Source organism: Danio rerio, chromosome 14 (assembly GCF_052040795.2).
Source record: "Danio rerio strain M-AB ecotype USA chromosome 14, GRCz13ab, whole genome shotgun sequence".
Classification (NCBI taxonomy): domain Eukaryota; kingdom Metazoa; phylum Chordata; class Actinopteri; order Cypriniformes; family Danionidae; genus Danio; species Danio rerio.
This window is the reverse complement of record NC_141034.1, coordinates 33998270-34015953: the sequence shown is the minus strand read 5'-3', so window position 1 is coordinate 34015953 and position 17684 is coordinate 33998270. Positions and strand designations below refer to the sequence as shown.

At 33.7% G+C, this 17684-nt stretch overlaps 1 protein-coding gene across 50 annotated transcripts in view; it reads left to right on the top strand.

Moving 5' to 3' along the window:
* The window catches only part of sorbs2b (sorbin and SH3 domain containing 2b), a 100278-nt gene that overhangs the window by 53097 nt on the left and 29497 nt on the right, over positions 1-17684 (top strand). For 40 of the 50 annotated variants that reach the window (XR_015507544.1, XR_015507543.1, XR_015507542.1 and 37 more), the window contains 9 exons: positions 1844-1870; positions 3147-3271; positions 5339-5608; positions 7778-8074; positions 10181-10325; positions 12313-12455; positions 14446-14512; positions 16384-16455; positions 17018-17219. Coding sequence is in view for 39 of the 50 variants with exons in the window: in XM_087281601.1 (XP_087137727.1) it covers positions 1844-1870; positions 3147-3271; positions 5339-5608; positions 7778-8074; positions 10181-10325; positions 12313-12455; positions 14446-14512; positions 16384-16455; positions 17018-17219 (1348 nt within the window). In the remaining 11 variants the exon portion in view is untranslated. The remainder of the gene's footprint in view (positions 1-1843; positions 1871-3146; positions 3272-5338; positions 5609-7777; positions 8075-10180; positions 10326-12312; positions 12456-14445; positions 14513-16383; positions 16456-17017; positions 17220-17684) is intronic. The other 10 variants (XM_087281587.1, XM_087281589.1, XM_087281608.1 and 7 more) reach the window with 2 other exon arrangements.

Here is a 17684-nt window from a genome sequence, read left to right as displayed (position 1 = left end):
ACTTTTTGGGTTTTACAGTGTAGGTGCCATCTGAAAATTTGAAGATGAGCATTTTTCTCAGCTTCTTATGTTTATGTTTGATTATTTCACTTTAAAGGCAATAAGAGTAAATTATTTTTTGCCATAAAAGTTAAATTACAGAACCTACACACAGGAGCCTGAGGGAAATGATCACTTAGAAGAAAACTAGATGGCACTTAGAGGTTATTGCATCTGAAGTCTTCATTTATTTTCCTCCTATGGAATACTATAAAGATTATAAGTCTTAAGTCTTAAAATTGCTTTTAACATTGATTTGAGAAAGTTATATTAAAAGACAAAATATTTGTTTCGTGCTTGACATATTCTGTACATTTTACTAATAAACTGTACAATATATTAAATTTGGTCTTACAAATCTTAATTCATAAATTTTTTTACACATAGAAAACCAAGATATTTTGCAAAAAAAGTCCCCCCTCCCTATGTGATTTCCAAGGCGATTGGTAAATCCAGATAAATTATTATTGTTTCAGTCGCTAGTTGACCATAATAAATAAGGAGAAGGCACTCTAAAAGGAGGGGGTTAGGGCAAACAAATCAATGAAACTTTAAATGACACTGCTAAGATAGAGTTGATGTCGCAATACATATTATAAATAAAAAACATCAATATGTTTGTAGATCTTGTATGGATGTAAACCTACAGTACATTGTAGTTAGGAGAATTTACATCAAATTAAGGAACTTTTAAATAGCATAAAGGGGCACTTTAGCAGAATAATGCATGCATCTTTTCAAACAAGTGGTTCCTATTCATGTTTGTTTGTCTGTATGTCAGTGGAGCATTATTCACTCTGATCTGAAGACACTGCTGCTGCTATTAAATGTGACGGTGTGTTTACTCAGACACCACAAGCAAGAATTTGTCTTTACTGCACTCAACGTCACTCATTCCACATCTGTGTTTAGTCCTGCTGCATCTAAACCTCTTTTTTCCTCTCTTGTGCTCACCATCCCATACTTGTTCTTGCAGCTCCTTAAGGAATGTTTGAGAATGGCAGCTCTTTTTTCCTTTGCTTAAAGGGAAAAAACAGCTCACAGTGGCCAGATTGTTGCCATAGTTGTGCACTTCCATGGTAACAATTGTATACTTGAGGCTTTTTTTCCCTTCGTCTCCTCCAGCACAGTTTCCTCTGAGGGCGACCCTTTTTGTTTGGGCAGCCTAATGGACAATGACCTCACACACACATATTCTCCATTGTTTCATTAGACTGCAGCCGGCAGAATGAGCTAACTGAACAAACACATCCCATTCACAATGCGGTTGGTCATTTAGCACTGTGCTTAATGAGAAAGGGCTGTTATGTTAAATTATAGACAAAATAAATAAACATAGATTTGTTTTTTTGTCAAGTGTTTATATAGGTGTGTTGAAAAAAAAGTCTTCAATTGGATTTTAGAAGTGGTGATTGACTGCCAGATAGTACCCCCCCCCCCCCCACCCCAAAAAAAAGAGATTTTGCTCTCATCCAAGATGTAGATGTCTGATTACATAAAAAACCCTGAAACCACTTTGAAAATTTTACCCTATTAAACTTTTTCCACTTCACCTATCAGTCTTTCTTCATGTGTTCACATATTTTTCTCTCTCTTCCCTTCATCTGTTGCTTAAAAGACTGAAGCAGTGGTTTGGAATAAATTAAGAAGGGAATCTTTGCACTACAGAGACTCATACTCTGCTAAAACATGAATAACTAATGAATGAATATATCAAGCCTCATTTGCATTAAGTCTTGTATGAAGAGATCCCTTGCTAGTGTTTAACAAAGTTCTCTTTTCTCATTTTCACCTGTGCGACCAGACTCTGAATCACAATCCAGAGATTCAGGTAAGCAATTTAATTTTACAAATGTATACATACATTATGCTATGGGAAAAAAAAACTGTTATCAAGTGCAAGAGTTCAGTTGTGGAGGTTAAGACATTTCCATTTGGAACTAGATTAATAGAAATAGAACAGATCAATGATGATTTAAATATGGACCCTCTATTGGCTGTAAGAGTTGAGATGCCATTAAGATGCAACTTAAGATGCCATTTTTTCATTCAGAGTTAGGTCTATCTGCATTCTCTAAGTGTGCTCCAAATGTATGGAATGAGATTCAAGATATATTACGTATGGAATCTTTACCATCTATCGCTATATTTACAAAAATGTAAAGTCTTATCTTTTTAGAACAGGACAAATGTTTTAATAATTGATTATGGTTTATAATATTTTTGTGTGTGTCTGTGTTGTGATGTATTTTTCTCTAACTTTGCTCTGCCTATCTTGACCAGGACTCCCTGGTAAATGAGATATTGTATCTTAATGGGACTTTCCTGGTTAAGTAAATAAATGAATGAATGAATGAATAAATGAAACAAACAAAAAATAAAACAATACATAAACAAATAAATAGATAAATAAATTAAAAAAAAAAATAATAATAAATAAATAAATAAATAAAACAAATAAAAAATACATACATAAATAAATGGATAAATAAAAAATAATTAATTGATTAATGAATTAAAAGATGAATAAACAAAAAATAAACAAATAAATAAATGAAATAAAAATAAAACAATAAATAAATAAATAGAATGTTTATATCCTTTAATTGATCCCACTAACCATCTTTTTGCATTAATGTAACATTTTTAAAACAATCATCTTTACAATTTGAAATCCAAAAAAAATACAAATAAAATGACATTACTCATTATGCTGTATGAAAATTTGAAGCAAATAAACTTGAAATAATTTTTTTTTATAGTTACAACCATGTTTTGCTGAATAGTTTTATATTTTATTATGTTAATTTGTGTCATTCACAGTGCCTCGTGGGATTTTGATGTCTTGTATCTTTATCTGCCTCTTGGCCTTGAATAATTTTTCAAAATATTGTTTTGAAAATTTTATTGTCACTGAATTTAAAGCTGCTTTCGGTCACGAATGTAAAAGGCTTTAACAAAGAATGGTAAAAATCACTATAGAGAAATCAACGTGAAAAAGTCTATTGCACTTTATTAAACAACAAATTATTATTATTTTCTTATTAATCAATTGTGTACTTCTATGGTCGTATATTTGAATACAAAGTTTTTTGTTTGTCTATTAGATTTGTGGAGGCCCAGTAGTAGCACTGATGGTCTAAGAAACGGTGACGTCTGCTCTTCCTCTCTGGCAGCTAAAGGTTACAGAAGTGTCAGGCCCATCTTTCAGGAAAAAAAGTCTCCCACACCGGTATGTTCTACTGTGTTTCCTTCACTCGTTTTGTTTCTCTTATCATTTCTGTCACTGGAGTTTTTCCTTCCACAGGAAACGTCTATGGAAGTGCATTTGACAGGTTTTATTAATGCCATTTTTAACTGTACAGGTTACACCCTTTTCTAGCGTATAGTATACTGTCCTGTTTGGAAACTGAGCACAAATCAAACCTCTTTGATATTACTGAATGATTCTTTGTTTTATTATAACTGTGTTAGTACAGTACTTTCCAGTAGTGGACTACACATTTGTGTTTCGTAATGTGTTTTTTGCATTAGAAACATATAAATAAAACATTTAATAATATATATATATATATATATATATATATATATATATATATATATATATATATATATATATATATATAAAAAATTAAGGAAATAAATATACATCTATAATTATACATCCAGTGCCTCCACCAAACTTAAGCTTATATGTAAACCCTGTGACTAAAGTATAGAAATAAAAATAGAGTGTTAAAAAGATTAAAGGGCACCTTTGATGAACTGAGTGTTGGTACAATGTGTCCACTGTCATAATGGAGTGATAAAAACTCAAGTCTCTTTTTTAAAATTTCTTGATGTAAAATAGTACCTAAATCCCAGTGATTTTGAGGCCCATCACAACGTGACATAAGAGTGTGGTTTTCCCTGCCCACCGAATTGATTGACAGGCACCATGTTTCTATAATGACATGTAAAGATAACATAAGCTGTACATGAGCTGTATTTCAGCTTCATCCAAGTCTGTCTGTCACTGTGCTGTTTATCTGACATATCGTGGGAACGATGGGCGGGGAAAAGGAGAAGAGGAGAAGCGACTCATTTGGATTTAAAGCCACAGGATACAAAAACATCTACAACAGTTTCAGACACCAAAATAGTCAGATTCTAAAGGCTATAATAAATAATCTGATGAGTATTTTAAGATGAAAATTTGACACATTCTGGAGACACCAAAGGCCCATCTTACATCTTGCAAAAGGGGTCAAATAGGAGTCAGATTTTCTGATAAATAGTTTGATTGTTTGTTTATTTATTGTTTGTAACTAAATGTAGAATTAATGTTGATTTATACTGATCATTTACATGAACAAAAAACAAAATAAATTAATTTAAATAAATTTAAGCAGGAATTCAACAATTGCAAAATTCATTAAACCTCAAATATCAAATATTTCCCAAGTGCTGTGTAAAGAAGAAAGGCAAATTTTTCATGAGAGTATGTAATAATTTATTACTTAATTTCAAGCATTCTTATTTCTAGTATTCGGGCTTAAAGTGAAAGGTGGTGAGCAAGTCATTAGACTACAGTAGCATAAACAGTATATACAGTATATATATATATATATATATATATATATATATATATATATATATATATATATATATATATATATATATATATATATATATATATATATATATATATATATATATATATATATATATATATATATATATATATATATATATATATATATATATATATATATATATACACACAGTTTATCATACAGTATATTTATTAAGGGGGCTAACAATATTGACCTTAGCAGTTTAAAATGTTTTAAAATATATATTTTTATTCCAACTATTGTAGAAGAAATAAAATAGAACAGGAAATACTGTGAAAAAAATGTCCTTGCTCTGTTAAACAGCACTTGGGAAATATTTGAAAAATACATTTTTACAGGCGAGTTAATAATATTATCTTTTGTATTTCATATATACAGTACATATGCAACTGTTTTGTTTTGGAGTAAAACCTACCAACTACAACTGCATTGTCACTAAAAACTTCAATTTCCTTCCAGTTCCAGTGAAGTACTAAAGGAGCTTCTTTCCTATGCATTTGTACCAGATCTGTCTTGTCAATGTCACATAAGCAATTGAAAGACACTTTTCAGCAGAATTTGTCCCCCTTAAAACATTTTTCTATCAGAGTTTATTATTCAAGCCAGCCACATCCTCCACACTTTCTTATTTAGTGACGGAAGCAGCACCATCTAATACACCAATGCCCGCTCTCTTCAATCAGGCACAAGAGCAAAATGTCCATACCCTCAGTCTGATGCCCACACAGGACCAAATTTCAGGCTTTTCACAGCAGTCACACTTGCAACCTCCGTCAAGGGAGCTGGAGAGACACGTAGCTTCCCTCTCCATCCACATTCACCCGAGGCCTCAGATATCGGGACCCCGCACACAGGCAATGTCTTTGAGACCTCCCACCCCTCCTAAAAGGATGGACCGGCAGGATCGCGGTTCACACCAATGCCCTCCACTGCCATCTGCAGCCCCGCCAGTGGTACATGTCATAGATTACATATGCATTTACTCTATAACTCCCTCCTCTAGACAATACTGTGTTCTAGCAAACATGACTAATCTCATTTCCCCATTTTGCTGATGTTCATTCAGGTTTATATTAGGGCTAGGCAAATATTAATTGCATCCAAAATAAAGGATGGTTTTAACATAAAGTATGTTTGTATTATATATATATATATTTATTATGTATATGTGATACACACACATACATGAAAACAGAACGTTACAAAATGGTTTTGTTACATAGATAATTACATTTATTTATAAATTGTATCATATACATATATTTCATATCTATATATACACTCACCGGCCACTTTATAAGGTACACCTTACTAGTACCGGGTTGGACCCACTTTTGCCTTCAGAACTGCCTTAGTCCTTCATGGCAAAGATTTAACAAGGTACTGGAAATTTTGGGTCCAAACTGACTTGACCGCATCACGCAGTTGCTGTAGATTAGTCGGCTGCACATCCATGATGCGAATCTCCCGTTCCACCACATCACAAAGGTGCTCTATTGGATTACGGTCTGGTGACTGTGGAGGCCATTTAAGTACAGTGAACACATTGTCATGTTTAAGAAACCAGTCTTAGATGATTCGCTCTTAATGACAGGGCGCGTTATCCTGCTGAAAGAAGCCATCAGAAGATGGGTACACTGTGGTCATAAAGGGATGGACATGGTCAGCAACAATACTCAGGCAGGCTGTGGGGTTGACATGATGCTCAATTGGTACTAATGGGCCCAGAGTGTACCAGGAAAATATTCCCCACACCATTACACCACCAGCCTAAACCGTTGATACAAGGCAGGATGGATCCATGCTTTCATGTTGCTGATGTCAAATTCTGACCCTACCATCTGAATGTCGCAGCAGAAATCGAGACTCATCAGACCAGGGAACGTTTTTCCCATATTTGGGAAAAAGACTCAGCAGACTTCGGTTGTAACGAGTAGTTATTTAAGTTACTGTTGCCTTTCTATCAGCTCCAACCTGTTTGGTCATTCTTCTCTAACCTCTGGCATCAACAAGGCATTTCCACCCACAGAAATGCCGCTCATTGGATATTTTCTCTTTTTCTGATAATTCTCTGTGAACCCTAGATATGGTTGTGCATGAAAATCCCAGTAGATCAACAATTTATGAAATACTTGAACTGTCTAAGCAACCTTGCCATGTTCAAAGTCACTTAAATCACCTTTCTTCCCCGTTCTGTTGCTCGGTTTAAACTGCAGCAGATCGTCTTGACCATGTCTACATGCCTAAATGCATTGAGTTGCTGCCATGTGATTGGCTGATTAGAAATTTGAGTTAACGAGCAGTTGGACAGATGTACCTAATAAAGTGGCCGGTGGGTGTAAAAAAATTTCTTAAATGTATGCATGCATTTGTGCATTTGTATATGCATTATACATATACATACACACATATATTGTGTCAAAACAAACTTTTATTTTGAATGTAATTAATCACGATAAATCTTTTTTCAGCATTATATCACTAAAACATTAAATATTTCTGGGATTTTTTTAAAGTGTAAATAACAACTTGCAATGGTCATTGACCTAAATCTCATTTTAAAAGCAATTGATTCTGTTCACATATTTGTAAGTTAAGTTTTTTTGTTAACACTTTAGTTTAGTTAACAATTCACAGTATTAACAAACCATTAACTAACACTGCTAGCTTTCTAATAAATTTGATAAAAGAATAATAAAATTAGCTGCTTATTAATAGTTAGTAAAGTAAAAGTTGGGTTGAGATTTTGGGTAGGATTAGGAATGCAGAATAAGATCATTCTTTATAATTACTAATGAACAGTTATTATCTTAATAATAGACAGTTAATAAACCAGTAGTTTATAGCATAATTGTGATCTAAACAAAAGTGTCACCTTTTTCTTTTTAAATTTCTACAAGACAAAGGTGAATATAAAAATTAAAGTGTCACCATTATGATTGTCATGCAGGTCTGAGTGTTCTTTTTTAGGATTATGTGCATTAACATTTTGTTCTCATACATTTTAACACCTTCATCCTTTCTAATGCACAGCCGCCAGCTTCATCACAACACTGCGTCTCTCCACCATGCTGTGCCAACTGCTAAATCTCATCTGTGCCACTCTGCTCTCTGTCATTCAGCCTGAGGTGCCAGTCCTCCTCAAACAGAGCTATCCTGGAACAGCACAGTCCCATAACCGGCTCAGACTCTCCCTCGATTTCATCAGACCTGAGACCTTTTCTCCAGCAGGCCCTCACTCCCCCGACCGCTGCTCATCCTGTACTCAGAGCGAAGCATCCACTGCAGTGCTGGAGGAGTTGAGGGGGTTTGGACTGGGCCCCGAGGGCGGCTCTCGTACCCCTTCACCAACACTCAGCCAGATGAGTGTTGTCACAGACAGCATGGGGTTACACTCCCGTGCAGCTAGCAACATTAATGTAACTATTCAACGACTACTGGACGCTCTTTTCTGTCTTACAGCTTCTAGTTTTTTCAAGAATTCCTCTTTTTCAATTTTAAAGGGGCCATATTCAACATTTGATTTTGAAATTATGATGATATTTTGTTGTTATATGATATATGGTTTTTTTTATGCAATTCAGCTTCACAATCAATTGTTAGATAATTTTAATCAAATCTCAAAACGCATATGCATACCTGTCAAACATATGCATACTCTCCCTTTTTTTGTCAAGATTCTCCCGTATTTTACCATTCCATCCTGTTAACATCCTGTTCCACTGTCCCGTGTTTTTAATATTTTTATGAAAAGTTAAATAGATTGGAGCGGTGGTGGTGGGGGGTTGGGTTGGTGGACTAGGGGGCACTTTTCATTTTTGTTTTTACAAGGCACTTTTTTCCAAGAGGAAAAAGGGCACGTGCACTGCACAGGTTGAACCCAATCTGTGCATGTGCCTGATGGCTGCATTCACTTCAGTTAAATTAAAGCTTTCCAATAGTAACTATATGCAGCCTTGATGATGCAAGCTGAGACTGCAAATCTCAGTAGCTATGTTCCCATCCAAAAATGCGAATAAACTTTACGCGCAAAACTGGATAATTGCATAAAAGAAGTGCGAATAAAAGCAGTGCTTCCATCAAAGTGAACAAAACCGTCACTTCCTGACTAACTGGCGCCAAATATCAACAGTAAAAATGTAATTTGCTGTGGTATGAGAAGCTGCGTCAATCTTTTCTTTGTTTAGTAAATGACTTGCGCCTCAGAAGGCAATACTGACACGCAGTGAATGCGCGGTGGCGTTTGAAGGTGTCAGAGCCATTCTTTATTTGTAATACATTTATTTACATTACATTACATTACATATATACAATTAAAACACTCTTTGCAGTCATTTTGAAAGTTCTTCTGGGTAGATTTAAGGTTTTTTTTTCTTATTAATTTTTTTTCATATATATTTGATTCCTGATCTGGATGTAATGTTCGATTCCGATCGAGTCTGAAACTGCTCGATTGGGCCCGATTTCCAATCACGTGCTCGAATCTGGACATCCCTACAAAAAATACTGAATAGATTGCATTCAAACAACAGCTAATAAGGACACTGAAGACTAGAGGATCTAGGTAGTCCACTTGACGCCAGGAGAGTGAGGTTTGCTTGCACAGTTCCTCCTGATGTGGTCCAATACACTCATTCAATCAATTTTATTTACAGAACTAATGTAACCGGTCTGGTTCTACTCATCCCACTCCAATAAAAAACTGATATCACCAGCGCTGGGCGCACATACTGTATGTAAAACAAAATATCACTGCAATGTGAAATTGTGCTGCTCTGGAATGCATCTCAAAAAACCATTTTCTCCAAAAATATTTTAAAAATAGATTTTTATCGATCCCAATCTTTTAAATTACGTTTTTGTATTTGTATTTAACATGCACCAGAACTTTTTTTTAGCTATTTGGTACTCTGTATTTGGTCATTTTCATAATATGTCCCCTTTAATTGTATAAATGCTTTCAAATTAAAAATTCTCCTTTCGTTTTTCCTGTCTCATTCTTATTTCTTTCAAAATGTATTGTTTCATTTCGATGGTTTCATTACACTTAATTTTAGTAGCTGGTTGAACAGATGCCAGAATCACTTGTTCAGTGTTCACATTTAACAGCTTCTGCCTTTCTTTTCACTGTAACATCTTGGGTTATAGCAATACTAATCACCTTTACATTTATAAACTGTTCATAGGGGTCTTGAGGGTCTTCACTAACACCTTTGGCATTCAGATCGTCGTGTTGTTGTGCTGCCTTTTTTTCAGTATGACACCATCTTTAGAAGCAGGAGAACATGGTTTAGTTGAGATTTCTTTTTATACTGCTCAAATTATGGCTCTCTTTGTATACTAACACTTGTCTATGTAGGTGGGCACTTTTTGTGCACTACGAGTTTGTTGGGGTTTTGTTTTTATTGTTTGTTGTTCTGTTCTTTATCCAAAGTCAACTGAGACATAATAGTACAATCTTAATGCTGTTTATTACTCCTAAAGATGGTTCTTCAGTTAATAGGGTTCTGTGTTGTGTTGTGCAGGGCCAGATGACTGTAAACGGTGGTCTGAGTGTGCCAGCAAGTCCTCGTAGTCACATCCAGAGACCCTTCTCTCCGTCAACATACCCTCCTCCTCCTTCACTGAGTCCCAGTATTACAGCAATGCAGCAGCAGGCTAGAACCACTGGTGAGTGCTGAAGCTGAATGCACACTTTCTTGTGCACGTGTGTGTGTGTGTGTGTATGATGTTCAGAATTTCATTATTGATTTCATCAATTGTAGAAGCTAAACTCTGAATTAGGTAGTTGCATATAATTTTGTAGCTAGTATAACCACAGCCACATGTTGTATAACCTTATAAAATGTCTATAATATGAAACATATTCCTAAATAATGAATCAAAACCATATAGTGTGACTACATTAGTCAACACTTGAAGTGGATCAAATAAAGGTTTTCCAAATTGTCCAAAGTTTGACTCATGAACAACTGAGTCTCTTAAGATTGTCCTTATGAATGAATCATAACTACAATGTGATCTGTGTAGTCTGATTTATGAACAAATGACTTCCAAAGACTCTTAAAGTCAGTCCTTTTGAGTGAATCAAAAACACATACTTGATTCACAAACAAATTACTCCCGAAAGTACATTTAAAATATGAACAGCAAAGTATTATGCTAAAAAGCAGATCTTTTCTTGTTAATTTAAAACATACAGCTTGCCAAATGATTCATGAACAAATTGATCTTACAAACTAAAACTTTTTAGTGAGTCAAAAACATACAATGAGTTCAGTCTGATGACTCTTTCAAGACTTTGACTGACCTGTCCTTTTTATTAAGTGTTAACAAGGGTGTCTGATTCATTGACAAATGTCCAAAATTACTCAGTCCTTAATCAAGTTTTTTTTAGTCGATCAAAAATGATCAGTTCAGTCTGATTCCCAAATTAAATAAGGATAGTCTTTTTTTACACATACAAAAACATATAATGTGATCGAAGCAGTCTGATCTGTGAATGAAATACTCTTACAAACCTGTCCTTTTGAATGATTCAGATGCATCAGATGAATCATTCAAATCTGATTTGAATGATTTGAATGATTCATTCAAATATACTATACTGTATAGTCCAGGGTCACTAAAGACCTGAACATGTAAAAATAATTCTCGAAATATTCATGCATTTATGTAAATATTAAATGAAGAATGGCCATATTTTTGCATTATTTTATAATTATTAAACAGACTTGTTTAAATTATTCCGCTTATGATTGCCACACCTAAAGAAATTGTTCATTGCTATAGGAAAGCTGTATTTCTGGACATTAATAAAAAAAGAGCCATACATTACAATTAGCATAATTAGACTTTCTTTAAGATAATTTTTAATAAAATAAATTTCTTTTAAGATTATTTTAGTTTTAGCAGAAATTAGTGAATGTTTAGAAATGTGTTGAAAAAAAATCTTCTTCCTTTAAACAGAAATTGGGGAAAAATATTCAGGGATGCTAATAATTCTGACTTCAGCTGTAAATGGCCATTGCTGATGTAAAAGTAGATCTCAACATCCACCTGTTCATCTGTAAATATAAGCACAACCTAAATAGATGTCATAAGTGTTGCAGTAAAGCTGTGAAAATGCTCTCCCTGGACTGTGAGAAGTCACCAGTGAGATGTGCCAGGCTCTAATGAAGCACTAATGAGTATGAAAGCGTGACCTGACTGCAGTGCTGCTTACCGGCCGTGTGACACTAAGCGTATCCCAACCTGCTCCGCTCTGAATGCGCGCCCGCGATCTCTCTAATCCCAAGTGGCAAATGCCAGGGATTAAAGCTCCAGTCTGAACGGGGCTGAGGGAGGAGCTGAGACACTGGGATTAAAGTGTCTGTGTGCGTGAGGCTGGCCTTTGTCTCCGAATCAGAGCTCGTTTTGCTAGACTTCTCCCCAAAAGGGTTTCAGTCTGAATGGCCGTAGACTGGAGTGTGGATTATTATTCTATGTCAGAATGCTGGAGTCAACATATTAATGGATTTTTTTCTCCCGATTTGGAATAACAGTTCCTGACCTGGCTGTATTTCACAGTTACAGACATGGGAATGTTGCTTAGCTCAAAGGGAATTACTAGAAACTCGCACACCCCCAAAAGCTGACCCTGCTTTCCTCCCATCAGCCTCCAGCACTCCAATCTACGCCAACGTAGATCCTCCTGCCCGAGCACCGCATACTGACAGGAGAGAAACAGCAGGGAAAGCTCCGCACTATACTGGCATCGGTCCTGTGGATGAGTCTGGGATTCCCATAGCAATACGGACGGTGAGCGACTGTCATTCAGGAGTCTTTTACTTTTGTTTTATATTGATGCTGTGTTGTTTAGAATAGATATAATTATTTGCTACTATATTATATATTATTGTTAAGCACACAAGTAGCAAAATACAAAATTAAGGTGTTTTATAAAAAAATTTATAAAGTATTTTATTACTTTGATGTTTTTTATTTTTAATTTGTTGACTTGCACTGTAAAAATTAAGAATTCCACACAATTAATTTGTTTTGGGACTATGTGAAGGAATTAAGTAAACTTATTAGTTTTTATAGATGTTTGTGGAAGAAACAAAACAAGTTGTCCTCAAAAAACTAAAGTATTTCAGCTCATTTTAAATAAGTTTAACTTATATAAGTAAATTTGCAAATAGCAACATCATTTTTTTGAGTGTGTGATTTTTTTATCTTGACATTTCTATTTCAATTTTATGCTCACAACTTGTACTATACGTATAAACGTATTTTACAGCATTCTGGTTATGGAAATAGCATGTAATGAAATAATTTGCCAGTTTAATTATCATATAGAATGCCTAATTTGACAAAACAGCAGCTTATTTGCACTGTGCAATAGTTATAATTTACTCATATAGATTGATAGAAACAGCAAAAAATGCTTCTCTTACATAGAGCTCTTGTTTTTTTTGTTTGTTTTTTTTTGTCCCAATATCTGCATATATATCCCTATAGACCAATCAATTCAATGTGGTTATGTGAATGGACCATGAACGTTTCCTGCTTGTTATCAAACTATTTCATAACTGTAACAAAAGACAATTTAATCATAACTTATTATTAACACAGCTATCATAACATTATTTATCAATATGTGGGTCTTTTTGGATTTTTGGAAGCTGTAGAAATTAAAAATGTAAAACAGGAAATGCTTTGGGACCACTGTTTTTGTTTACATGCATTAAAAGGGTCTGTATATTCTAATTCCAAAGCGAAAATGAGAATTGCAGTGTTTAACGTACCCCATTGGCAGATTATTTTGCTTTGTTTAAGAGAAAACTCACTTAATTTTGAGATATTATTCCTGAAAACAAGATCTTTTACTTGTCTATAAAAAAGTTCTTGATTTTAGAATTTGTGGGTATTTTCATTAGAAACAAGACAAAAACTAAAACAATAAAAATAAGAAATGTAATTTTTGCTCAGAATAATTATTAAGTAATTTTATAAGTACCAAACATAAACAATGAACACATGGTAAAATGCCAAACTGTCACATTGGTAATTTATTTTAATGGACCATTAATTATTTAATTAACCATTATTTAATTATAAAAAATGGTTAGTTATTTACTAACATGAACAAACTATATATATATATATATATATATATATATATATATATATATATATATATATATATATATATATATATATATACTAATGGACCATTCTTCTAAAGTTACCATCACGTTTTATTATAATTGAACCTTATACAAATACCTAACGCTAAAGAAGACTTTGTACTGTAACTACCACTCATTTAACATGCAAGCAAAAGTATGACAAACATTATAAACTATAAAATTCATTTTGAGAAATGTTCGCCTCCTAACACTTTATTGGCAGTGGACACATTGTCGGAAGTGCATACCTATAAATGTTCATTCCAGAATTAATCTTCAATCGGTCTCTGGTCACACGGGACTGGCTGTTTTGATTTGTGCGCTAAATTGCATTTTCCCACACAGAGCTTTATTTAGCCTTGGGGAAACAGGCAGCTGCGCTCAGCATCATTGATGGACCAGCAGACAGTGATGAGTCTCTCTCAGCTTCACACAGACAAGCCAATTGCATCAGCATTTTTTTTATAGCAGCTTTTAGATCCAGACTTTTGGACTCAAGGTCATGGAGCTCATTCGGGTTGCTGTTTGTTTCCTAAACTATGTTTCTGGACTCTGGAATCTTAATCTGTGAGGGAAGGCCTGAAAGCTAAAAAATGCTTGTTTGTGTGTTGTTTTAGTCTGTTGACAGGCCAAAAGATTGGTACAAGACCATGTTCAAACAGATTCATGTGGTGCCTAAAACAGGTAAGACTGAATCTTTTGTATTTATTTGTCTTTTGTGTTGCCTATAAATGCATGTGTGCATGTTTATAGACATCTATTTAGCTCCTTTTTCAGTTTGGCTAAAGTTTTATTGAGCATTTAATGTTTAATCTTTGTTTATTTTTGTACATCGAATAATATAGTTCCTCTCGGGACCTTCAGGACCAAAAATAAATAAAAAATCAGATTATTTATATCTCACTGCCATTTAAACAAAGGTTAATGCGTTATATGTTAACAGCCTTCCATTTGGTTTGAAACACTTTCAAAATAATTATGTAATTTTTTTTATGTTTACCTCAAAATGCTGTGTTTATTATTATGCATTCATTGTGAATTTTAGAGTTTGATTTGTATGTACAGTATATAACGACATATTTGTATAAGTATGAATGGAGCAGTTTTTGTTTGGCACTTGGCAAAAAATAACAACGCCTTAAAATGAACTGTTTCTGGTCACTGACTTACATAATCATTGACTGTAATAATACTACAAAACTCTTCTTAGCCATTAATACACTGAAACAAATTGATTTCACTCGTTTTTATTCAAAACAACAGAGGCATTATGTAAACATGACAATCTAAAGGATTAAAATGTTTAAAATGAATGCATCTTTGGTCATTTCATTAGTACTGATGCTGGTAAAGAAATAAATGTTAACTGAAGTGATATATAATACTATATTAAAATACTTTTGATATAACTTAAGGTACATGAGCTGTCACCAGGGCAGTACCTTTTCAAAAGGTACACATTTGTACCTGAAGGGTCTATAATGGTACCTTAAAGGTATTTTTAGGTACATTTGGGCACTAATCTGCACCTTTGAGGTACCACTGTGGACTCTTTGTGTACAAATATGTATCTTTTAAAAAGGCACAACCCCAGCCACAGCTCCTATTCCTTTATTTCTGTGTACACTATGAACCATTTATTAATGCATTAGCAAATAGTTGATCCCTTATTTGTTAAGCATAAACTCTACAATAATAAATGTTAGTAAGCAGTTTATATATATATATATATATATATATATATATATATATATATATATATATATATATATATATATATATATATATATATATATATATAGTTGGTGTAGAATAGTTGGTGTTTTTTTAAGTAATTTTAAGTTCATTTAAGTAAATGGTTACACTATTCAAATTAAGATTCATATATCTTATTATTCCAGCATATAATAATAGTTGCATTGTATGTTTATAAATGCTTTATTAACTTAACTTCCTCCAGTTTTGTGACCTAATCAGAAAAGCAGAACAAGTCTATTTCGCTTACAATTTTCTTGTCATAGCTCACTGACAAACCAACATATTATTCCCTTATTTAGACTTCTTTAAAGCATTTTATTTGCTACTGCACATAGCAATAAAAAGACAGATACATGATCATGTAAAAATAAGTAACTGTTTTGTGATTTGATGGAAATACAGTGTGCTGTTGTTGTTTAAATTAAATATGACAAGTTAAAGAGCTATATTTTCGGTGCGACTGTGAACAGTCTGCTAAGAGGGTAGTTTTTTTTTTTTTTTGCAGGGAAGGGCAATTTAAGGCCACCTAAAAGGAGCGACAATAAAAGAGCTTTACTCAGCAGGCTGTGAATTAGAAGTGCGTTCATTACTGGCTGTCAGTGGGTTTGCCTGGGAGATTACAGGGGTCACTAGATCAGCACCTTCATTTCACATCTTATGTCGTTTTAGTTGTCTTCATTCCACATCCTGCATATAAATAAATGTGTTTGTTTTAAGTTTAAAGGTCTCTGTGTGGAGCTTGTTTGTGTTACAGTATGTGTGTAATCCATGTTAATCGTGTTTATTTGTTTTCACAGAGATCGAGTGGTCCGGGTCCCGAACTGCCACAGATCCTGTTACAAGTCCAGCCACAACTACTTCCAAACAAGGTTTCCTATTGTTTCACATTAAAATAGATTGTTGATGCCAGAAAATTAAACAAACAAGTAAATGTAGGACAAAACAACAGTGTGATTAAGGAATAGTACAAATATTGTATCACTATTATTATTATTTTTAAAAAAGAATGATACATATAATAAATAATAATTAATTTTATTGCAATGTGCATATATATATATATATATATATATATATATATATATATATATATATATATATATATATATATATATATATATATATATATATATATATATATATATGAGCAATATCTCACTAGTAGTCGTGCGATGTGGCTGTATATCGGCACTGGTGAGAGACATGTGTTGGCAGAAGGGTGCAGACCTTATAATCTTAAAATGTTAGCAATAATGGCCTATTTAGTCATCACTTTAGATATTACTAAAGAGAATCATTCAAATACTAGCTCTAAAGTGATGTTGGTGAATTAGTAACGACTTCTGCTAATCTAAGTAATGTAAAAAAAAAATTATTTTCTATAAAAAAGTTCTCATTTATATTACTTTCCATTGTTGCTATTCTTTTTAGATAAGCAAGCTGCCCCTAATGCTGTCCAGGCTCATCCTGCACCAAAAACCAGCACCTACCGGCCCATAAGCAAGAGTGTTTCCGACAATGGCATATATGCTTTCAGGCTGCCCGTCGCCTCTCCCCTGCCCACATCAACCTCCACACAGCAGAGACCCATTGAAAGAGAGGCTCCACAGAGAGGCAGAAGCACACCAGACATGTGAGAATTACTAATGTATAAATATACAACAACAATATTCCTCAGTTTCGGAACTGTCACTGGCTACCATAATATTGTCTTCAAAGGGCAATCATGACAAGTCTTAAGTCATACATTTTAAAGCTTAAAAATTTTGCTCATAAAACTGTCAGGCTATTACTTTGCTACAGCCATTCATATGTAAAATCATACATTTTAACTGCAAGAGTTAATCACAACATCCATAACATATTTTCTGAAGGAAAATGTCTGAAAACAAAAAGGTTTGCTATGATAGTTTGTTAGATGCTGAATTCCAATCAAATACCTATAGATTGTCCATACAGCTTTTGAATACGAGTTGTACTTCATAAATTTTGTGAGAAATATAAACAATAAAATAAAATCTCATGCAAGCAAATCTTTTAGAAGTCAACTTCAGATTTGTAATGTAGATTGTTCTCATCTATGGCTTCAATTTTTTAG